Genomic DNA, 24,307 nt, shown 5'->3' on the forward strand with positions numbered 1-24,307 from the left:
AATGCTGCCGAAAGCTGTTTTACACCTGCGCTGCTGTCATATGCAGAGAGCATGAAAATGCCCAAGGAAGTTCTGCTCTTTTTATGACACACTTCCAAACCTGGCTGTACACTGCCATTGAAAGCGGGACAGAACGTACCCACACACCATGTACAAAGAGCCAAGAATTGAGCAAACAGCTCTGGCTGTTGCTGCTTCTTTGCCCTAGGTGAGGGGGGGGAAAAGCTCTCCAACACGCATACACACTGCCACCTCCTTCTTGCATAGGTCATCCCTTTATTGTGCAAGCTCAGCGCATCCAGCACAGAGGTGTCGGACGCTGTGTGCGGCAAACAGAGCAGCCAGGTCGCTGAAGTTGGGCCTCTGGTCGGGGGCCATGCGCCAGCAGTGCTGCATGGCTGCATATGCCCAGTCGGGACAGCCGTCGGGCCTGGCCAGCCGTTCACCGCTCTCCACCAGTGCCAGCACCTGCACAGAGGCAATGCACACACACAGGTAGTGGGTGCTTGTGCATTGCAAGCTCAGTCTGCCACACTCAAGGGGTTGCTTGAAAGGCTGCTCTTCCTCCAAGAAGATGAAACGCACTCTCACTTCATACAAAAGGAGAGGGAATTGAAAGCAAGGAAATCATTACGGTGTGCAAGCAGGTATGTTGGTGGTATTCAGCAGGGTCCTAACAGCAGGGTTCTACTGCAGGGTTCTAATGCATTTGTTTTAGTCATGCAGCGCAAAGTTGTACAGGGAAAACTTGAAAATTTTTTAAGTGTGCGAATTCCAACAGTTCTTACCTGCACCCCAGTGAGTGAGCCATAGGGCAGCTCTCCAAGTGTGTACATCTCCCAGAGGGTGATTCCAAAGCTCCAGGCATCGCTGGCATGTGAGAATGTGCCAAAGTTGACCGACTCAGGGGCATACCTGCCAGAGTACAGACACCAGCACAAGCAGCTGTGAGAGATGTCACAAGGTCAGCAGTGTTACCAGTTTTCCTCAGCAGTGAACCCCTAGCACAGACAAAAACAAGACTATGCCAGGCAGAGAGAAGGCAGTCCACATCCAACACTTTTCAAAATGCTCAACGCTTTCAGTGAAGTGCAAATGTGGGCCGCTTGGCACATGGCAACAAGGAGAAGAGAATGCATCGCACAGGGGCAAGACTCAAGAATACAGGAGACACAGACATGCCAGCCAGCAATTGAATAACAGTTCACGCAAAGCACATGCAAAAAAAGTGTGCGTGCATGCAAACAAAAGGAAGAAAAAAATAGTGGTGATACAACAAACGCTCACGTGCAGCCGGCATGATGCTGATGCATTCATTTTTTGGTTCATCACGAAAATACAAAAATCTCCTTAGCCCTTTCCTCTACATTTGACAATGCTCGAATCAAGGAGAGCACCCACACTTATGGCAATACTCAGCTAGGTGCATATTCTTTCGGCAAATCAGCATGCTCTCTCAAAAAGTCATCAAGAATATTAATTGTGAGGTTTAATGTCCTGAAGCAACACATGGCCTATCAGAGAAGCCGCAGTGGATGCTGCAGTGGAGGGCTCCGTATTAATCTAGACCACCTGGGGTTCTTTCAATGTGTGCTGGCATTGCATAGCACATGGGAGTTTTTGCATCTCGCCTCCATCGAGTGCTCTTTAAACAAATGCAATGATCTCTGCCTGAAAACATCATCCGTGAGGTTATTCCAATCAGTGATGGTCCTTGGAAAAATAGAATATTTAAAACAAATAACTCACAAATTTAATGCCGTTATGGAAAGAAAATAGCGATTTCTAGTTTGGTACCCCGAGGAATAAGTAAGAATATTAGAGGTGTCAACTTTGAAATTATTACTAATTAATTGAAAGAACCATACGGCTGCGCCTGGGCGGACACTTATCAGCAATTACTCACTTAAGGGGGGACGAGGGTGTTAAAACTAACTTTTTCATTTATGGCTAGAATCTCATGAAATATTGCACACAGATGCGTTTTTCTCTGCTGATTCCAAATATACAATCATATTTGAGCTGGTGATCTTAAATCTTACGAAGTCTAGAACGTAATTAGGTAATTTCTTACGCAGCTTTAATGAACTTTCTCATTGCATTTTGTTGCGTTTATTTGCATGAATTGATAGCCAGAGGGTTCCCATACCCGATGACATTCTTCGTTTTTCTCTAAAGGCATGGCATCCTGATGTACTATGTCGAGAGTAAAAGGTCGCAATATTTTACACTGCAACTTGTTAAGCTAATTGTAAATTGCTATTTATATGTGGCCTAAACAAAAAAGTAAGAATGTCATTGGGTATGGGAATTTGCTGGCTATCAACTCATGTAATTAAAAGCAGCAAAATGGGGTGAGAAAGTTCATTAAAGCTGCGTAAGAAATTACCTAATTGCACTCTAGACTTTAAGATAACTTTTGATCCAAGACCACCAGCTCAATTATGACTAATTTTTGAAATGTGTACATTTTTGAAAAGAGAAAAACAGATCTGTGTGTAAAATTGCATGAGATTCGAGCCACAAATAAAAAGGTAAGTTTTAAGACCCTCGTCCCTCTTTAATGCAATGCTGCTCAGCAACATGGCATTGCATTTGCAATCACATAATCAGTGTCATCATGTACCATACGCTGTGGCGAATAACAACGCTGTGTTCCTGCCCAAATTTACAAGCTCCATGGCAGCAGGGACAGTGCACCCACACTCACCACTTCAGAGGCCAGCGTCCACCTGTGGTCGCCCGGTAGTAGTCGCTTCCCATGGCCAGAGCCCGGGACAGTCCAAAGTCACTGATTTTCACCTTGGAGAGCATGAAAAAAAAAGGAAGCCAGGTTATGCTAAGTGCCAAGTTGGAAGGCTGCACTTGGACTGCCCTGTGTGCTATCATGCCTAACTTGCCTGTTATAGCATTACAGCAGGAAATGTGCGGCATCAATTGAGCCTGTGTATGCGATGTGTCTGGGCAACAGCAGTGCACGCTCGGTAAAGAAGCAGCTTATGCTGCTGTAAAATGCACGGTATGTGCCTTCCAAGTGCACAAAACATTGTGACACAGCTGTTTCTTGCACTGATGAGAGGACTATATTCAGACACAAAAGTGGAACTTGATAGCACAGCAAAACTGCTGATTTCACAAACAAGTCACAAGAGTAATCAAGATGTCCTGCTGATGAGTGCAAGTCGCGGGTTGAATCGGAAGCTGCAGGTGCATTGTTAAGCCATTACAAGATGTGCCACAGACACACCAGACATGCATGGCAGTGCTGGCAAAAACACACAGAGGCCCAACCTGCATGCGGGAAGCCAGCAGCAGGTTGCGGGCGGCCAGGTCTCGGTGCACAAAGCGGCGTGCCTGCAGGTAGGCCATGCCACAGGCCACCTGGTGGCCCCAGCGCGGAACATCCTCTTCCAGGTCCACGGGGCAGCCCTGCTGCAGGTAGCTGAGCAGAGAGCCCAGGGGCAGCAGTTCCTGCACCATCATCAGTGGTGGTCCCAAGCAGATGGCGAGCAGCCGCACAATGCAGGGGTGCCGCAGATCCACCATGAGTTCTGCCTCACGCGCAAAGCCCTCACCGGCTGACACCTCACGCAGTCGCTTGACGGCCACCGACACCTGCACGTGACACAAGGCATGATGCATGCAGCGACTGACACACGAAGACATTATTCGCCTAAGTGGCTGCTCAAAGACAACCTATGCTTGGGCACATTACAACTTCAGCTACAAAAGAAGAGAAAGCTATTACTGGACGGTAAAAGCTGAAAATGCACAACTTTCCTTCATTTGCTAGCCAACCATTCCCATTCCTTGACAGCCAACCTGCAAATCCTAAGTAGCACAATGTGCAAATTCTATGAGACTTTATCTGATATTTCGTTGTTTTCCTTTGTAAATATTCACTGCATTTTGTCTTCTGCTAGCTAATATTAAACTGAGGGTCCCTGTGCAGTGCATGACTTTGGGACCCTCATCTGTATATGAGCACACCTATATCGTTTTTTGTTTTTTTTTTCAAAAACGAAAACCCTGCAACAAGTGATAAGCATACCATGATAAAGAATTACCATCTATTAAGCTGAAGTGAAATTCTCAGCTCATTGTCTTCCACTAACCAATCTACACCAATTCTGATTCTATCCCAATTCCAACTATGAAACTACATAAAATGTGTCACACTCTTAGATCGCGGCGTGTCATACCACTGCATGTGCCATGAGATTTCTAGTAGGATTGGTAGATTCTTTTCCATGAGACTTCTAGCAATTTTGATCTAAATACACATTCTATCGTGCATGTATTCAGCTAAATACACACCATTAAACTTTTATGCATCCTTATGTAGGCCCAGAGGCCTGCAGCAGAGAGAAAGGAGAAAACTCGTATGAGAACTGCTGGACCTATGGCTGCCACTCTTCTGTGTGTAAATTCATGGCAGCGCTGAGACATGGGATATGTATTTGGATCAACGTTGACAGGCCAAACTTTTACTCGGGTCTGATGAGACTACCAGTAGACAGGGAGGCAGGGGAAGAGCGAGACAGTTGACAGGTGGAGAGAGGCAAATCCCCACTGAACACCACCTATCAGGAGGCTTCACAAAGACGCCAATGCAGACGCCACCAGACAATTTTCGCCCTCATGGCCCTCTTAATGCTAGTATCACATTAAAATGCATCACCAGTTTTGATGCCAGCCCTCCGCTTTAAACACCCTTGAAGCGAAATTTCTAAAGACAATGCAGACAAAGCTCTTGCCTAGTGCAAGTAGGCTGTTCTGCCTAAATTTTTTTTGATATCATATAAGTTTGTCAGCAGTGTGCCAACAACAGCTAAAGTGGCCATGTAACGCCACGCTCATGAAACAAGTTGCCGCGCTGTTGTATGTGAACTATGATGGCACAACGCTCACTGAATCCCCTGAGTGATGCGATAGCAAGGAGGCATCCGAAAGTGGAAGAAAAAGCTAGAGTCTGACTTTTTTCGCTGCCTGACAACTGAGAGGTCTTTTTTTTCCCACTGAGTTCAGATTTTTTGGATGCTTTGGTGATTACAAAGGGTTAAGGACGCATACATAAGTAAGTACAGTAAAAGCTCGTTAATTCGAACTTCACGGGACCGGGAAAAAAGTTCGAATTATCCGATGTTCGAATTATCGAATGGCCGCGAAAAAACCGGCAAAAACCATTTGCATTATGGTATATGTACCGTATTTACTCACGCAACGAACCCACCCGCATAATGAACCCACCGACTCTCGATTTTTGCCAAAGAATTTAAAAAAAAAAATGCGTCCCTCCGTTTCGCGCCGTCACGGTCCACAACGCATTTCTTGGCGGCGTGCTGCGCAGCGATAACATCACGGTGTGTTTACTTTTGACATCAGCTTTTAGCAAGGGGGGAAGCGAACTTGGCAGAGTGCCAACGCTTGTCCGGTTGTGCAAGCCTCGTTTTCAGTACGTTCGCCTTATCGTGCCATGGGCGATTGGGGCGGACGCCGTCTACTGCCACTCAATCATTGGAACGCGCGATAACAGCAGCAAACGCCTTTTGCAGCGAACGATGCTAAAAGCCGCCATCATGATCGCGGCTGATCCCCTGCTTCCGTTGGCGACTGATGGGTGAAAGGAGGGACGACACTCGCAAAGAAAAAAGAAGTTTTTCGCACACAATTTGTAGCGCCCGTCCAAAGTCATAGCCTTCGTGGGCTATGGCTGGGACCGCGCTGACAGTACTTATCCGTATTTCCGAACTAACAGGGCTCGAATTAACGAGTATTTAGTTGTGAGTTCCCGAGGTTGCGCGGAAAAGAGGCTAGGCAGCCGCCACCACCAACCCCTACCCTCCGGTGCCGCTGGCCGCCGCGCCGGTGATGGCGCCGTTTAAGCTTTAACCACTCTTCCACAGTTTTATCTATCTGGTTCCACCTTCTGTCACCATTTAGGACTTGCGCAGCCTCTAGCTATGAGGAGATGCTTTCTTTTTTTTTTTTTGGCCACGCGCTGTGTGCCAAGCCGCGGCACGTAGTTCAAATTATCCGTAGCGGAACCGACTCGCTTTCGAATTAACGGGCTTTTTTATACACAGGTCTCTATGGAGCTTCGCCGGACCAAGCAGTGTAGTTCAAATTATCCGAAATTCGAATTATCGAGGTTCGAATTAACGAGCTTTCACTGTACCAATAAAATGCCCAGCATCTGTCGGACCCCCAGGATGGCTGGGCCCCAAAAATATAGAGCAATGGCATGCACATCTCCCGTTCCAGCCCTGTGAATGCTAGGCACTCAAAAAACGTTCCCGAGATGTCCAAGCAAGCTGACCTCAGTGCCTTCGGGTGTCACCCACACTCCTTGCAGAACAGATCCGTACTCTCCTTCGCCCAATGTTTGACCTGCACAGACAAACTTGAGTTAGCTGCAGCATGCATTGTTCTGCTGGTTACCATTTCACATCCACGCACAGATAGTGAACTGACTGCTAGGCCATGTTGCCCTAAACCTGCATCATGCATATTTAGTTGCAAGTGCTGCTTTGGTTCTCCAATTATGGATCAAAAACTAATTTGCATTATGCAAAGCAATAAAACGGCTGCACACAAAATTCCCGATAACTGTAGCGAAAAAAAACACTGCACAAGCACAAACAATGCTAAATCTCTGCACTGTATTCAACACACATCTGAGGCTGCCAAAATTTTTTTAAGGGTGTAAGGGTGTACAGGAGGTAGGGAAAGAACCAAAGAACATGTTTACATGCCTGAGAAGCCAGAAAACTGTGCTGATAATCATACCCTTTGCTGGAAATGAAAAGGAATTTGAATGCTTTCATGTTCGAAGGAAACAGCAGTGCGTAGATCCTATTTGAGGACTTCACTGAGCAAGCACTGCAAAATCTGCCCTTACGCACATACACATACCAAGTGCATCAGTCATGCCCGGTTACCTACCTAGGCACATTAGGTGACCTTTGCTTCTTGTCTACTGAGAAAGTGGAGAATGATACCCCCAGCAATTTACAGCACTTAAGCTGCACTATACCTTTTGGTCACAACCAGCATTTACGCAGCAAAGAAAATTCCACAGAGAGCTGAGGACATAAGCTTGCATTTCCAAAAAACCATGACTGCAAAGTACATTAGTTCCCAATTGCAGGGCACACACCTGTTCTAAACCCTGTATAGTTTTCATGACAGACCACCACCCCCATTGTGATGCTCAGTGTCCATCACAAGCACTGCTGGGGGCGCAGGTGGGCCCCACTTGCGTCTCTGCACTCACCCAGCCGCAGCGAGTCTCGGCTGACTACCGCTGTCAGGGTGGGTGTCTGCCGCTGGGATGTGGGAGACCGAGGCCCAACCGGTGGGGGCTCATCTGGTGGCACTGGTGGGTGAAACCACACACACGAAAGGGACACTAAGAAAGCAGAACCGCTTCACACACACTCGCTCAAACAATGCTCTAGCCTTTCTCAAAAAGAAAACAAGTCAGCTGTTAGCAAACCGACGGAACACACTTTTCTCCTTTCAGGCTCACCAACTGAAATCATGCAGCTGTGTGGTTCTTAGTGGCCAAAACAAGAGACACAAGGTGATGGCAGCTTTGTGAGGAATGCTTCCCAGTGTTTGTGCTGCCACTGAAGTTGCCAGTAACCAGACTCTTTGTGAGGTCACCGCATCATGTGACCACCTTTTGACCAATAAAGGCTTCTCTGCAGCCACTCAGCAGTTTGTCTATAGCATCACATCACGTGATCACCTGGTTACCTTACTGCTCAAAAAGTGTCAGTATCAAAGAGTGTGTACCCCTTGTGCACTACACAAGTCATGCAGCCATCACTTCTTTGCGCCGTGCAGTGAAAATTCACCAAATTTTTACAGCAGTGATCACACCATGCAAGTTTTTCCTCAACTAATTGTTCTATCTGTGTCACAAGCACATGGGACTACGCCAGCTTCCATGCACCAGCAACAACACAAGCGCTACATCTTAAAATGGTGCTACAAGCCTGTTCCTTGGGCAGAAGTTCCTTTCAGTGCAAGCTGTTCAGATAAAAGTGGTCACTGCCCGTGAAAAACTGCCAAAGAGTACTGACGGGGCTGCACCAGGCGAACCGGCAGGCCATCTTCAAAGTTGCCATAGTGGGAGACCAGGTGCTCCAATGATGACAGCAGCGGGCCGTCATCTATGTGCACGTACGGACCCTGCACAGGGGCCACAGGAAAAGCAGCCCATTCCCATGTGATGTAAAGTGCTGGCACAGTCCACACACTTTCGCAGGAAGGAGGAATACATAACTAGAATCAACCCTTCATGACCACAACATTTTGCCAACTCTGCAGCCACTGTGGTCAACAACTATGGTACAAATGTCAGGCCACCTGAAGAAGGAGCACTGCTATGCGTAAACGCTGGACAAGCATATGTTTATACCACACGCCTGCACACTCCACTGTCATCAGGCGAGCTCGGTCCATCGCTAAAGGGCGCCTTCAAATGTTACTCATTTATTTATTTATTTTTTGAGCCAGCCACAACCACATTACTCCAAAAAATTACCTGAGCTCACAATCCATACAACTGTCTTATGACTCTGATAACGGTTCTTAGTTCTCTCCCTATTCCCTCTAAGACATTTCACAAGACCATCCATTCGACAGTTCTGCACATTACATGCTCTGGCCATGTCTATTTCTTCCTTTCAATTTCAGCTAAGGCATGAACCAGTGTTTCAATAATGGGCTGTCTCAGCATGGAAGTGTTCAAAGCATTCTCCAGGATAGAGACTCGAGATGCCAGTGACGTGTGTTGAAGCAGAATGATGCCTACAATAGGCAACCGTCAGCTTCTCTGAGTTATCACATGGGCTGCTGGGGTCTCCTAGCAAAGACACAAAACTGCCCCCCACAGAACATGAGTGAATCCCCCATCTCGCAAAATTTGTCAGATTTCAGCACTTTTCACGGAACTGCATTTTTGCACTGGCACTAGGCTAAACTAAGCTAAATCGCCGGTGATATTTTTTTTTATGACACTTTGTGAACAACACTGGGAATGATAGTATAAAGAGGATATTATAGATTTAAGTGTCTGAATTCTCTTAAAGTAAACAGCCTGTTAAAGAACGAATTTTTTATGAGTGTTGCGGGGCGGGCAGCAAACGTGCTCGCACGCTTCTAAGCAAAGAGTCAAGATACTGGCACCTGTCAAAAGCAGTATTATTGTATTTGCCTAAATATAATGGGTTTCTTGCTTAAATAATCTGCTTCAGGAAGCACCTCGTGCTATTTTTGGAACCAAACTACGAATATAGCGACCTCTCCAAAAATTACACATTGGCACAGTGCGGTGCAGAGCAGTGCAGTTACAAAACAACAAAGTACAATTTTTTTCGCTCTATTTATGGACTGCAGCATACCTGGGAATGTATCTCAAAGTGGAATACTGAGGTGGGTCCAGCCAACGACAGCACGTAAGAGGTTCGTCGTCCACGCCGCACAAGGAACGTCCCTTCCTCGGATGTGGAGAGAAGCCGTGTCGCACACTGCAATAAGAATGCTTTCATTGTGAGGAGATGCAGATGGCAGAAAAGCTGAGGGGGCAGAAAGGCCAAAATGCCCATGACAAGTGAGCCACTGGCATCTGCTTTTGCAATTAGGCCTTGGGGCACTGAGACTTGGATGAGATGAGGAAAACTGAAATGCTGGCAATGATGATGAGAGGTAGGACCACAAAGCATTTTGTTTCATGTTTGGGGTTCTCACTTCTATACGCAGTGCCATTTTATTAAGTTCGGGGTCTGCGTGGAACCTCCCACTCATTTGAATGCTTCCTTCTAATGCATGGTGAAGGGACAAGACTCAGGAAATTTCAATGATCCATAGCCACCATTCAAATTTATGCAGCGGACATGCGGCAACAATTCGAGCACGCTTTCACGCCTCCATAATGTGGTCGCTGTGTGTCCAGATCCCTTGCAGGGAATATAAGTGATGCTATTTAAAGAGCATGATGACTTTGGTGGCCATTTTTGGCACAACCAGACATGATATTTAGCTCTTTAGCCAGTTCTAGATGCCCTAAAGCCAATGGTTTGGCTGCCCCATGTTGTTACATTGAAAAAAAAAAAAATCAAGTTCAATTTGCCTTACAAATGCTTCTTTCAAACTCCAAAAATTGCTTACTGTGGTCAAAAATTATACCACCTTATATGGTATGTTGAGATGGAATCGGAAGTACTTGGTTGCAGCAGAAATTTTACTGCAGCGGCATCCCTTGTCGTGGCGTTCAACAGCACTCATGCACCATGTCTACCAGTGGACAGACGGTTCACCAGGCTTACCTCTCTGTCTACATGAGGAGGGTGCAGCCAAGAACTCCGTGAATATGATGAAACAGGCCTTTCGTAGGATTCTGAGAAGAAAGCCAGAGATTAGTGAGATTACCACAGTCACTTAATTTCTAAATAATTGCTTTTGCTGAAAGGTAGCACAAGGATGGAGCTTCTGTCTGAACACCGCACATGGTAACAATGCAAACCACTGCATCAACAACCAATTAGTCTTTTACACAAATTCTGACTAAGCACTGCATCTACACAACAGCAAATGCTTCTTGTCCACTGCAAAGAATGTTCTGTACAATAGAAAAAGTGGACAGTACGATTTGTTTTTAGCCACATACGCTCAGAAATAGAAGACACACCAGTCACTGTCCACGCCTGTCTGCACAAGTGAGTCCATATAACAAATTCGATACGTGCAAGGACTGATCCCTGGAAGCGGTCACCAACTGGCTGAAGCAGTGGAGGCGGTAGCAACCACTGTGGTGCAGTCACACTGTCAACATTGGTTGCCCTCGATTGTAAAGAGCCTGGATCTCATGGTAGCTGCTTGAATCACTCTTTAAAACTAAGAGGACAACATCCTCAACAATAAAAAAGTAATAAATGCACACTCAAATGTCATTATAATGGGCAAAAAATCGTAATATAGTTCAAAATAGGCGAAATTTTTATATAAAATTTCATCAAAAATGCGTGCAAGAGAAGTGCAATTCAGACAGTGAAGGGACGACAACTCAGGTGACCCTTACTAGAGAAACAAAGAGGCTTTTTTCCAAGTTTTAGCGACATTTCGAACGTGCTCGCAGCGATTTCGAGAAACGCAAAATACCGAGCGCAAGTTAGGTGGCTTCTCTGCAGAGCACCTCCAGCAAGCAACAGCAGCAGGCCAGGTGCCAGCTATGATGGCTTCCCTGCATTACAGCCGTATCGCGTGAAAAATGATACGTCAGAATGAAAGCTACTGAAGTTGTACCAACTCCGTGACAGCTGACATGGCCGCAGAATGATTACGGCAAGGCTACAACTCTCCATGCCGCTGTAGCTTCCATGGCAAGTGCGAGATAAAAGCATGAACCTTGGTGCGAATACTTGTTGCACCATCCCCAGTCATTCATGTACTGCGGCGAAACCTGCCGCCTGTTATGCAAGCCGGAACAGCTTGGCGCTGGGAAGTGTGATATAGACTTCATTGCCAATTGCATACAATATATGAAGTAGAAAGAGCACAAGCTTGTTAAAAATATTTATGATGAGTTCAATACTACCAATATAATACCCAGGTTCGTTATATCGAGGCTCAAAAGTGAAAACGGACAATTTTGGAGTCGCTGCTCGTGAGTGCAGCTGCTATGCACCTGCTGCATTAACCTAACTGCTTTGACATATTTGAAAGAACGAGCTATTGCTTCAGGAGTGGTGTGCTTTGAAAACCATGAATTACTGTAGCGCTGGCTGGCTGAGCCTTAGATCCCCTGAATCATGCATGCGTTTAGTAGCAACTCATGTGTCACTGTCCTAAAGGATGGTTGTTACAATGGCACATTGCAATGCACCGAGTGCCACAAATGTTTCTGCTGCTTCACGCCAATCAAGGAATGTTTCCAGAAATCATTCCCAATGAGGAGCCGAGGCAGAAGGTGGGGCCTGACTGCTGCATAGTAGCCAAACCATCTGCACACTATACTTGGCTTTGTATGTAGCGCCGGACTTGACTACCACACAGGAAAAGGCCCAGCAGCTGCCAGCGAGTGCACAGGCTAGCATCCTTTCTCTCTCCTTACCGACACCTGCGGTGACCCTTTCCTTCCTTCAATACCTTCACCTTTCCCTTTAAAAAGCTTAATCCACCCCCTTTCCACTGACATTGACAACTGTAAACATGCTAGGAGATGCATCCCGCAAGTCTCATCCCTCACTATGGTTTCTCGTGCACTCAGAGTGGCAGAGTAATTTTGTTAAAGGTACTTATCTGGCATAAACATTGCTTAGCTGAATGTTAGATCCCCAAAAGTACTTTGCAAGGTGCATAATGAGATGCTTCTCTTTTTCAGACACTGCCCCCTGCCAAACAATCGAAGTGACACATGGCACTTACCACTATTTAGGCAGAAGTACTTCGCAGAAAGTGAAACTCCTGTGACATAGAGCAGTGCAAATTGCCCCACTGTCGGACATTATTGAATGCCAGTTTTAAGCCTCAGTGCCTGCAGCGCCAGTTCCCAGAAGCACCCAAAGATTTGTATTTCGAGGTGCCAGCAGTGACACGCACAAGATGCAAACAAGATGCAAACAAGATGCACTGACCAAGCAGGTGAACGCAGTCCAGGTGCCTTCCCTGAGCAGCCAGGTCAGCAGGCAGTTCATGCCGCAGCGTGCGTGGCCGTGCGGGTGCCCCATGGTCGAGCAGGGCGAGCACCACGTTGGTGTGGCCTCGCGCAGCAGCAACGTGCAGTGGCACCCAGCCATTGTCTACGTCCCGTGCCTGTGGGCAGGCTCCAGCGGACAGCAGCTCCTTGACCATGTCAGCATCTTCCCACTCGCACGCGTACTGCAGGTGGTACAGAACAGCTGCACTGAGCGATGCATGCTGTAAACCTCGTCTTTGCCTATTTTTGCCGCATTAAGAACATAATACTGTGCAGGTATAGCATTTCTTAGCCCGCAAGCATCACTAACGTTACACGCACATTTACTTGATGGTAAATGAGTTGCTACTTTGAGCAAGGCTGTGCTTTGTACCAGACCTACAGAACAGCACTTGTTGTTGGGCTAGTTGGATTTCCAAATCCTGATGATCCAGTGCAAAAAAAAAAAACAATCAACAGGACGAGGGAGGTCACTTCCGTCCATGTTGCCCTACTTCATCTTGCCCCTTGTGTTCCTTTGTGCTGTTTCATAAAGGCACAGTCAGGCCGGAATGAAACACGAACAGGCATATGTTGTACTGTTCTACTTTGAAGTGAGATATTCCTTTAACACCGATTTATGATTATGCACTTCTGTAGACCCTTTTGTAGGTGCTCCTTTCTTGTTAAAAGGATGATGGCATCACCCAGATTTAGGAGCTGAGGAAATAACGAGGTTGGCATTGCTTGACGTGCTACGGAATCTGCATGGCTTTGAGAGCTGAGGAGGCCACGTGGGATCCACTCGACACAAATTGGCTGCGGGATACATGCCACCAGATAATGGATGTTTTGGCAAAAAAGCAGATGTGTTACTCAACAGGTATTTTCTGCTTATGACACCACTGTGCAGCCTGCGCAAGACCAAACTTACCTGTGGACTGTGAACTAAACTTATGAAACCACACTGAAATATTCATTTGAGTTCCAAAGCTTTCAGTGGTTTATAGAATGTAGAAAAAGAAAAACCTTTGTGATACTGGTGCTCAAATGAACACTGTATTGAAAGGACACAAAAGGACAACAGCACAGAATTTTTTGCTTGAAGCAAAGTTCAGTTGTTTAGCCTTTTGTAGATCTGTTGGCATTTGTTCAGCAGCAAAAGACAAATTTATTGCTGAGAAATTGGGAGTTAAAGTTGGCACATTTTTTTCCTGCTTGATTCAAACTTGTGACACTGGTGGTGAGATGGCGACAACAGGTGCACCGTGAAGTCTGCGACTGCCAACAGGAAGCAGCTGGTAATGAGGTCTAGACTCATAGATGCACAAAAAAACTGCACTTGATGCTATCGCAGTTAATATGTGAAAGTGTTGCGAGGCGGCTATCCCAATCTTTCATATTTTGGTCTTCTCTATGTTATAAGTTGCACTGTCAGTGCAATAAACCCTCAGTCATTTAAAAGTAGATATAAATTGACATAAATCAACTTCAATTTCTCCTAAGTGTTCCTTTAATATGTTGTATTATAGCACTAGCCGAAAGCATAAGAGTAGCACTATTCTGTTTACAATGAATACCTCCAAGCTTTTCATAAAGGTCAACTGCAACGAAATTTTACTTTGGCTAGAAGCCTCTTTATATACTGGGTACATCATAAACCTAGCCATGACAATGTTCTACGCTTCTTAGAGAACCAGTTGTGTTGTTATAAGCATTTAAAAAACTCTAGAGCAGACAACATGTGGCATTGCATCTCGCAGTTCTGTATCTGCCGAACATGACGTAGGTACTGACCACCAAGAACGATTACAGACCGTGTGGATTGAAAGACTGGCTGCTGAGATCCAGCTTGGCTAATCAACTGCGGTGCAGTGAAAAAGTGCTTCAAAATTTTAGGGGAGATTATCATGTCGAAGCACAGAGCAGATGTGGGGATCATGAAGTATATGCATGCTGCACATGCACACTGCACGTGTTTCTGGAGAACGGCAAATAGCGAGCTCTGTGCAGCATACAGTGATCTGTTTTGTTCGAACGGCGTGCAGGTAAAGTCCTTGCCTGGTCTCATCAGAATTAAAAGAAACTTCGCATCGGCTGTGGCTATTCACGATAAAAAATAAGAGTTCGCAAAACCTCTACTAGCAGAGAAATCTCTCGTTAGTAACTCAAGGACGAAAGCAGATATCACAAAACAAAAAGTGATTGTGGTTGGTACGCGCTCATTTGAAGTGCTGTGAATTCATGTGATCAGCGTTCGCGTCACTCGCAATACACGGTTGCAATGCGTGCCTGTTCCACTGCAATTTCTACGGGCAGCAGCGAGCCGTCAAAATTCCACAACTACAGAGCCCAAGTGGTTCCGAGTCCATTTTTACATCATTTACGGCTCTTGGTCATGGCCACACTTTTTCCAGTTACGGTTTGAAAAACGACGGTTTTCGCGACCGATTCCCGAAGGATTTGCTTCTGTTATGAATGCCATTTTTTGTTTTTATACTTCTATTTTGACATACTACTAGAAAAAGGTCCTTTGAGGTGAAAAATTTTGTTGCAGTTGGTCTTTAAATATGAATGGTACTAGAAATAGCCACCTTTATTTGGACAAGGCACATTCTCAAGCACTTGAGTGCAAAGTCACCAAAAAAACACCAAACACCCATAAGCCTTGCCTCTTCTCAGTCCCAGCTCACAGTCATCACTAGTCTCAGGCAAGCAGTTCTTGCAAGTCTTAATAAAATTACTACACATTCACACTGCAGCACTCTCAGCAAACAGGTAAGACAAAGGGAGAGCCTAAAACCCTGCTAGTATCAGAGAGAAAGCAGGAAGCAGAGGCCAGGGTCTCTTGACCACAATACACTTTTCACACGAAAAGCACTTTAGTTCAGAAGTTCGTTTAGTTAAGTTTGTTTCATTTACAGTGACCGCCGTTAAGGGCATGTTTCGTGGTTCTGCAGGATTGGCACGGTGAGAATGACAATGGACTAATGATAAGGAGAGGGGAATGGTACCCTCTGTACGCAGAATCAAACTAATGCTTGCATTGTTTGCTGCATGGCACGGTTAAAGTGAAATTACAGTTGAACCTCTTTATAACGAAGTTGAAGGGACCCGTCGATAACTTCGTTACAGCCGCAGCTTCGTTATATCCCGTATTGACCGATCTTGAAGGGGATTAGTCATTCCCTCATTATATCCATTATGTCACTATAAATCGGTTCATTATAATGAGGTTCGACTGTATATTCACCACCAAGAACAGCTGCTGCTGGGTATCACACTGCACAGGTATGGTAAGGTAATCAGCGTTCAGTTTTTGGCACTCTCAATGCAGCTGGTAGTAATAAAGGGACCCTGAAAAAATTTTTATTGCCATATTCTAGTGCAACAGATCTGCAGAGGTGGTCTTTGTGAGTATTTAAGCCGAATTCAAAAGCTCTGCGTGGACCCTATAATTTACAAATAATTTCAAAAAATTTTTCTTGGCAGTAGCTTGCAACCGATTAGGGCGCCAGCTCAGCGCATGTTCCTAGCTGCCCTTACCTCAATGACGTCAGTGGGCAATCTAGGCGACATTTCTCACTGGGCATGTCCACGTGGCCTGGGTGGGAGGAGGCTAGAGAAGCGTGGAGGGCAGTCGAGACTTGTTTTCTCTCTCTCCCTCTTTTTTTTTTCTGGCATGTCCGTGTGTATGAGCTGAGGAGGTGAGGAGGAGTTTTAATCGCTGGTACCTTCAGGTATCTTCAGTGAAGCAAGATTAAAAATGTTTGTGGTGCGGTGACGAGTGATGGAATACCGATTGCTCATGTGCTTTTTGTGATCTCGGCAAATATCATTTCATGGTCCTTTTAACTGTGATGCCAAAGCAGAAACCCTAATGGACAAATTTTGAGTCTTACTGTGCTTGAGACCATGTCCTCTGGCTTCAATTAGTCGTGCTTACTCGAGCCAGTATGACAAACGTGACACATAATCCATTATTAGGTCATGAGTGTGGGTTGTTTTCTTCGTTTTCTCATTCTATAAGCAAGTGATAGAAAGCATGAGTGAGGGGTCCAAATTCACTTTAAAGGGGCCCAGAAACACAATCTTAGTTAACCGTTTTGCCTGTTGATTGCATACAGTGAGTTATAATGGTTCTATTAGCGTCGGTAATACCGCGTACATTCCGTTTTTTAATATTTTAATGCCCTCCCAAAAACAACTTCATGGTCGCCACACAGTGGCGGGTTTTTAGCAGCGGATATGACATCACCTGGCGCGAGCTTGATGACCGGACAAACAGTAAATATCCTGCAAATTGTGTGAATAAATAGAGACACATTTTGTCACCTGTCTGCGTTTTATATTAGATCAACAAGAACAATTTGTTTGTCTTAGATAAAAGCCCTGCAAAGCAAGTAAAATAAAAATACACCACCAGGGGCGCTCTGGCATAGAAACAACGCTGCCAGTCTCACAGAGAGCAGGCAACTATGGAGTACAAACTTCCGCGACGTGCTCTGGCTGGCTGTTTTGGTTGGTTGCGCCAGGTGCCGTCATTGGGAGAGCGAAATAGGAGTGGGAAGCCCCGCCAAAATCGAGTTGAGGACAGCGTTTTGTTTGCTTGTATTTTGAAATTTCTTCACTGAATAACTCCGGTTCCTGTGCATCGATTCCTGTCATTCTTTTTAAGTCAGCATCTGTGTGACATAAAGAACCCACCTGAAGTATAGCCGGTATTCGCCCAGGCAGTGTTTCGCAGCCCCTTTAAGGTCTCAACGATGAGGGTGAGGTCTCTGCGTCCCTCGTAATCAGTGAAAGGAGGAGGCATGAACATACATGCAGTGGGTGTCGGCCGGAAACGTCTGGTCCGGACGGGGCGGCCCCCGCCAGCAGCAGGGCCCCCAGCAGCTCAGTGTGGCCAGCCAGGCAGGCCAGGTGCACGGCTGTACGGCCCTCCTCATCCTTGGCCTCTGTGGCATAGCCCACCCGGAGCAACTCGTTCACCACCACCAGGTCCCCTGTTGGCACAGCCCGGCACACAGCATGATGAGCTCTGTGTGGTGACTTAACACCCTCCACAGCATGCAGTCACTTACCCTAGGTCATCTCACTTGGGAGCAGCTCAAAAGAGAAGAAAGAGAGAGAGAGTAGACATAAATGCAAAAGCAATTAGCATCCCACACATTTCAGGGTGTGCAAATATTCGAAATATTCAAATACTGAGCCAGATAGCCTGCTATTCAATTTGCCTAATGAATCAAATGGTGCACACTGAAAATTACTCAAAACTATTCAAATATGTTTGCATGTTTTTGAACAGTTTTCCAGTAACAAGTTCCAGAAAATGCCTCACTTTCTCTACAGCTATTTCGAAACAGTGCCCACTCCGAAGCCACAGAGCATGCTACTGCAGTGGGTTTGTATGGGAAGGAGCGATCAGTGCCATAACACAGTCCATTCAAGTAATGGCATTCATAATACTCATACATCATGCAAGAGACACAACGGAATGGCGGCACAACTAAAACACAAGAGAACAACAAGGGCACACCGAACACATAGAAAGGCCCATTGTACAAGAAAGATACTTCAGAACAACAGATTGTTGGGCGAGTTGGTGCATGATACAAAGGAATGGCGGTAGAAGTTTATTTGCTGCCATCATGAGTGGCGAAAGCTAGTTTTCCTATGTATATGACATAATGGTGTTTCGTCCCCATAGTGGTGATCAGTACTGTGTCTTTTCACTGTTATGAGTGTAACTTCCTGTGTGACAGGCTGACAGCACCATACCACAGTGCCACCACCAGTGTTTCTAGGCTAGCCAACAAGTCATAAGCCAAAAGAGAAGACAGACATAATGAGGGGGGCTGCGGTGGATCAAAGCTGCAGTTCAGATCATGCTGTTCCATTAAAATTGTGTGTGCTGGGCAAATTGGGCGAAAAGGTCTTAACTCACCTTGCCTGGTGGCCCGGTGCAGCAAGTTGGTGCGGCCATGGCGTCGGGTGTCCGGTGGAGGCGGCCCTCCCCCGGGGCAGGGTCGGCCCAGGGGCTGCCCCCAGGGTGCCCCGCCTTCCTGGCTACCCTGGTACACCAGTTCCTCCAGCCCTGCCAACCAAACACACCAACACCAACGTGCTTTCAGCTGCCGATATGCCCAGAGTACTCCCCCCTGCCATCGTTAGGTGCACCAGTGTACCACTCTTCCGGGCATTTGTCATGTCTATGCCTGTTTCACGACAACAAGGAACTGCTCTGCCTAGTACCACACCAATCTTGGCCCATGAAGACTCTCTTCTGTAGACAAAAAAATTTTTGAGCTAAAACTTAACTTTTCGGTGCAGCTGTTAGGCACTGGAATTTGAAACTTACTGAGCACCTTGTATATTTAAAGCAATATTTTTTTTTTTAGGGATATATGCATATCTTGCGACGTTATCAGTTGTTTTTCTAAATTTTTGCATTTTAGAATTTTCCTCCTGTGTTACTATTCCACATTTATTCTTTAATTATCCGTCACTCAGAAACACATCAGTTTAAGTCGCAATCTAAACATTCCTAAGTATTTTCCAACTATTTAATTCAGATTAAAAAATTAAAGCTCTTGTAACATTGCAAAAATGTAGGTAGTTTTTACAAGGCAGCACATACTTTTTCTGGGAGTCAAATTGTTTATGAGTTACAGCACTGAAACATTCAAATGCATAAGGCCACAAAACAAATGATTCAGTCAATTCCAGAATTTTTAAATTTACAAGCATGACATTTTAGGCAAGTATTTGCCGTAATTTTCAACAAACTTTGTATCTGACACTTAAAATTTCACATCACGTCGAAGAAAAGACGGCACAGGGATGACCGACAAGGAGATACATCAAGGGCGTCCGCAGAACTTTTTCCTGGGGGGGGGGGGGGGGGGGACCGATGTCCGGGGAAGGGGGAGGCGGTAGGTTTGTAGTTGTTTTCTACTAGGGCATAAATACATAAATAATGTCCGTAATTCTGGGGGGGGGGGGGGGGGGGCAACCGCCCCCCCTTGCCCCCACTTCCGGACGCCTATGAGATACAGAGGACCAGCGGAGACGGATCTTCAGGAGGAGAGGTTGTCAGTGGAGATAGCACAGGGCAGGAAGGAGTGGAAAGTGGTGCAAGAAAGAGGAATTGGGCCATGTTTAGGAAAGAAGAACTACGGGCTCGTATTTCTACAGTATCTCAAATTCACATTACAGAGAAAAGACATTCATTTAATTCATCTCGATGTGCTGGATGTTGGAGTAACTAAGGCATACATTTCCATCAAAAATAAAATGGACTTGTCCAAAATGGCCAATTTTCCCACAGTAAGGAAAGAGTTAAACACCACCTACTTGTTGGCTACTAAACGCTCCATGCACAGTTACAAAACTGTGATGAAGGCTATGCCTGAACAATTATGCTTCCTTTGCTTCCTTGGGAAATGCAGAGTGAGCGTCTGGGTGAGAACCAGTAAAGCTCAGGTGTGGGATGACTCTGGTGCCTATCTGGTGCACCTCTAGTTTTGTGTTTTGCAGCCGAGGAGGGAAATAGGGGGTGGACATACCATGCACCACGGGGCCGCCATCAACACTGAAGAAGGCATCCTCTCGGTGCCTGTGCACCTGGAGATGCAGCACCTTGTGACCCTCGACGACGCTCAGTGCAAAGTCCCCTGGCGAGGATCCGCTGGGGCGCACCAGAAACAGGCCATCCTCTGCTGCGTGCCACAATTGCCACAGCTTACACACTAGGGGGCACAAACATGGCATGAACTGCTAACACAAACCCACTGGAACATCTGAGTCCGTTGCATCTCAACAAGCAAATTTTGCTTCACCACTCACCTGACACCAAATCTTCATTCAATCTGGTGTTAACTCAGGACAGCAAATTGTACAAAAGCAAAAAAAAAGAGGTTGGCAAGCACAATTAGCAGCGCGATCAAAAACTGGGCACCCCATTCCAGTACACAGGCACGTAAAGAAGTAAGCGGAGCCCACCGTTACCTCCTAACAATTCCACTGCCACGAGGCACTTGGAAGATCACGTACACATGTGCGACGAGGCGTGGCTGACGCTTTTTTGCATACACATCAGGTTTGTATCGATTTCTGCTGGAACAGCCATGAAAAAATTATGCCCTTAGTTTGCCTGCACATGCACACCTCACAATAAACAGCAGTAATCCCTGGCGCTGCAGCAGACTACATCCTCTCAGAGCTGCAATCAAGGCTTCCACATGCAATGAATAAATCCACACTGGCAAAAGAAAACTTGTGTCTCACGCACCATTTGTGTAGAGTGTTTAGGCTAGAATATCTGTTAGTTTATCTTGCAACACCTATCCAGGATGAATAGACTAATTCTTTTTCTTTTCTCCCATTTCTATTTTTAATATTACTTTCTGCATTTCACAACACTCACATTTCATAAATTTTGTGCCACTGCTGTCTGTCAAGACAGCCATTCACTGCATGGCACAAAAAGAACGTAACGTGGGAGCAGATGCCCCACGCACTGCTACGTATGCAGCCACTATCTTAAGTTAGTATCTTGTTTTCTCCTGTTATCTCTGAGGGGTACTATTTGATATGATCGCATGTTTGATGTGATAAATAACACCTTTTCTGTTCTGTATTCAAGCATATGATGAGGAATCCCTCGCAGTTTTTTTCTCGTGTTCAATTCAAGTCTGTTTATGGACTGGCATCAACACTCTGGCCACACTGCAATGCTGCCCTTAACAGCATTCACAGGAGAATATGGTGAATAATTACCTGTCTTTAAATTAAACGCAAAGAGCACCAGGCAATTCACATCACAAAAAGGTAAATAAACTACGTACTTTCTTTGATTAAAATTTCCAACTGAATTACGGATGCATTTATCACTACAAATAGAGGAACATCAGCTGTTAAACTCATACCAACACTGTTCTCAGAGGAAGCAAAGGTATTGTGCCATTTTTGGACGAACCCCTTTCGGCTTCATTTCAGGCAACCAGAATGCATACAGGCGTGAATTCCATCGTAGGATGCCTCGATACTCAAGATTTCGTTTGCAGTCATGCATGCCTCATCAGATTAAAGGGACAATGACAAACTGAACTTGGCCTGCACCGAGAGATTACCACTTTCGAATGACCGACATTACTTTCACTGAAAATGACGCCTTCATAAGGTACAAAAAGCTAAAAAATAATTTAAAAAATACGAGTATCATCATCAACCACCAATTCTGAAAGTGAACTGTAATGCACCAACAGTCTATTAGGCACGGATCCTAGAGGCTAGACTATACTATCATTCCCATCAAAATGGTGACCACGGAGTCTTTGTTGTAGATGTTTGAATTATAGTTTGAATAAAGTGGCAGAATATTTTTAAATGCAATTTCCTCAGCAATAAATGCTGCGGACAAATATCAACATACCCAGAAGGAGGCACAGAATCAATTTTTATCGAGAACAAAAATCGGATGGCATTGTCCTCACTGTCCATTTAGTACCCGCACCGTATCAGCATCACAGGTGTAGAAATCCTACATGGCATGCATCATGTGTTGTCTGAAGAAACAAATTCACACACTTTTAGTTAACTTCAGCTGCAGTTTGAAAGAGTGACAAATATGTATATCCAACTGGCATAAAATGCCACTGACTCATCATTTGAGAAAATAACACTGCCTTGCGGAGCTGTCGAAAGACAACTTGGCTGTGAAAGCATCAATAGCAGTTTGAAAGTGATGCCGATTTCACATTTCTGTCCATATTGTAGGACGGTGCCCACAGGTGAACTGGTTCTGGCATTAAACTTGTTTTAATACCTCAAAGACACCACATTTCAGTGATAAAGATAATCTACAACCATGCAAAATTTTGTGAAGCTGCACTCATTCAAAACATCCATCTTTAATACGGCTTACGAGTTCATCTACAGTTAAAACAAGCAAATTAAACCACTGACAAATCTCTGCGAGATTGTACATGGCGACATGTACCACTTGAACTTTCTTATTCAGAAACCACAAAACCCTTGCGAGGGCGATGCTTTTCTGTTCTGCCCCGTAAGTCCACGAAAACTTCATGAATGGTAGCTTTTTCCCTCTTTCTATACCACGACTGCCCTGCTCAGTTGTGTATGAAACAAACTACAAATTCCCATTATTCCACATTCGAAACAACAATTTCTAGCCCATCTTTCCAGACTCCGCGATTAAATATATACAAGCTCTAAGACTTCGAAAGTACACTCCACAGAATTCCACGCACGTCACTTGCAAAGTCATGGTATAGCATCGCTATGTTAACAGGTACTTTATTAATGTGTGCAAATGGCATCTTTTCCAAGCGCAACATCCATTCACAAAACCAAACCAACACATCGCGATCGTCTCCACCAAACAGACAGACGCGACATGGTTCAAAAGGGAAAAACACATGCCTTGAAGTAATAGCAGCCTTTCGGCAGCAGCGCGATCAAGAGTGCCGTGGTACCACTCGCAGGCATCCGGTGTCTGGGCAGTCACCCTCTCCGAACAGCTTGCGTCACGGTCCGACACCGAGTAGATGCTTCCTGCAACCGATGACATGACTCGGGTTAGGCCCCATGCTTGACGTCAGAGGTCAAGAAAAGGCTTTTCCTCCGGCGAAGTCACAAAATCATGCGTGCTGCGATTGCGCGCATACTGAGGGGCCATCGCCGCTGCCCCAGCCGAACACATCTGCTGTGCAGTGTTTCGCCGAAACTTACTCGCCAGCGGTTCCGGCTGCGTTTCGTGTACAGCCATTGCGATGACCGGCGGGCATTCAGCCGCACGACGCAGGCAGGACGTGGGGCAGGGCAGAAAGCATGCTCACTGCGGGTGAGTGCCGTCAACACGCTAGTCAGTTCCCCTTGAGTCATGCACTGGCTGGTGCGCGCCGCTTGACGCCCGTCCGCGCGGCTAGACGGCCTCTGTCCGGGCGAGCACATGACGCAAACCGCTCTCGACCAATCTAAACAACCATTCGCCCATTCCACCCATTCTTTCGACTGCAAAAAGACAGCATCCGAGGGAAAATTAAAAACAGCGTACATACATACACGCTTTTCTTTCTTTCCTACTTTTTTTTTCACGGCGCTGAAGGGATAACCATTGTGGCGGGATATTTAAATAAAAAGCTGAAATAGAATGATCACACCGTTACTAAACAGAGTGCTCGGGTCCATGTATTGTTGCAAACTGATAAACTTTTATGTTGATGATTTTTATATTCGCTGATTTTGGTAAAAGGCTTGGTTGAATTGGTGGTTATGGTGTTCGGCTGCTGACCCGAAAGATGCGGGTTCGATCCCTGCCGCGGCGGTTGAATTTCGATGGAGGCGAAGTTCTGGAGGCCCGTGTACTGTGCAATGTCAGTGCACGTTAAAGAACACTAGGTGGTCGAAATTTCCGGAGCCCTTCACTACGGCGCCTCTCGCAGCCTCATAAACCAAACCAACCAACCATGGCAAAAATGCAGACTTAATAAATGAGAACAAAAAGAAGCAAGCTTATCTCAGCGATATGGCATAGTTTATGGCATCACTTCACGGCGATTCGCTGTTTGAAAATTCTTCACGCGGTTTAGAGAGTTT

The 24,307-nt window shown here is 45.7% G+C and overlaps 1 protein-coding gene across 2 annotated transcripts; it reads right to left on the minus strand.

Annotated features, from left to right (window-relative positions):
- Positions 1 to 241: 241 nt before the first annotated feature.
- On the minus strand, positions 242 to 24,135 carry Shark (SH2 ankyrin repeat kinase). Of its 2 annotated transcripts, none has more exons than XM_089543066.1 (15): positions 23,441 to 24,135; positions 23,132 to 23,263; positions 20,254 to 20,403; positions 18,633 to 18,782; positions 17,510 to 17,691; positions 12,645 to 12,888; positions 10,338 to 10,408; positions 9,414 to 9,539; positions 8,091 to 8,199; positions 7,277 to 7,378; positions 6,320 to 6,390; positions 3,292 to 3,615; positions 2,711 to 2,802; positions 789 to 915; positions 242 to 468 (listed from the first exon to the last, which is right to left on the minus strand). In XM_089543066.1, exons 1-15 carry the CDS (start codon positions 23,475 to 23,477, stop codon positions 277 to 279), a joined length of 2,109 nt encoding a protein of 702 aa, XP_089399192.1. In that variant the 5' UTR covers positions 23,478 to 24,135; the 3' UTR covers positions 242 to 276. The 2 variants fall into 2 exon arrangements, with proteins under 2 accessions (XP_089399192.1, XP_089399191.1); XM_089543065.1 differs by having other exon boundaries at positions 20,254 to 20,406.
- Between the last annotated feature and the right edge of the window lie 172 nt (positions 24,136 to 24,307).

Source organism: Amblyomma mixtum, chromosome 5 (genome assembly GCF_055824585.1).
Source record: "Amblyomma mixtum isolate Tamu chromosome 5, ASM5582458v1, whole genome shotgun sequence".
Classification (NCBI taxonomy): domain Eukaryota; kingdom Metazoa; phylum Arthropoda; class Arachnida; order Ixodida; family Ixodidae; genus Amblyomma; species Amblyomma mixtum.

Coding starts and splice junctions, on each gene's coding strand:
- Shark (XM_089543065.1), bottom strand. CDS start 23,477: ATGGCTGTACACGAAACGCAGCCGGAACCGCTGGCGA. Junction 7,379..8,090: donor GGTTCGCCTGGTGCAGCCCC/GTCAGTACTCTT, acceptor TTCACCCACCAG/TGCCACCAGATGAGCCCCCA. Junction 469..788: donor GCTCACTCACTGGGGTGCAG/GTAAGAACTGTT, acceptor GCCTCTGTGCAG/GTGCTGGCACTGGTGGAGAG.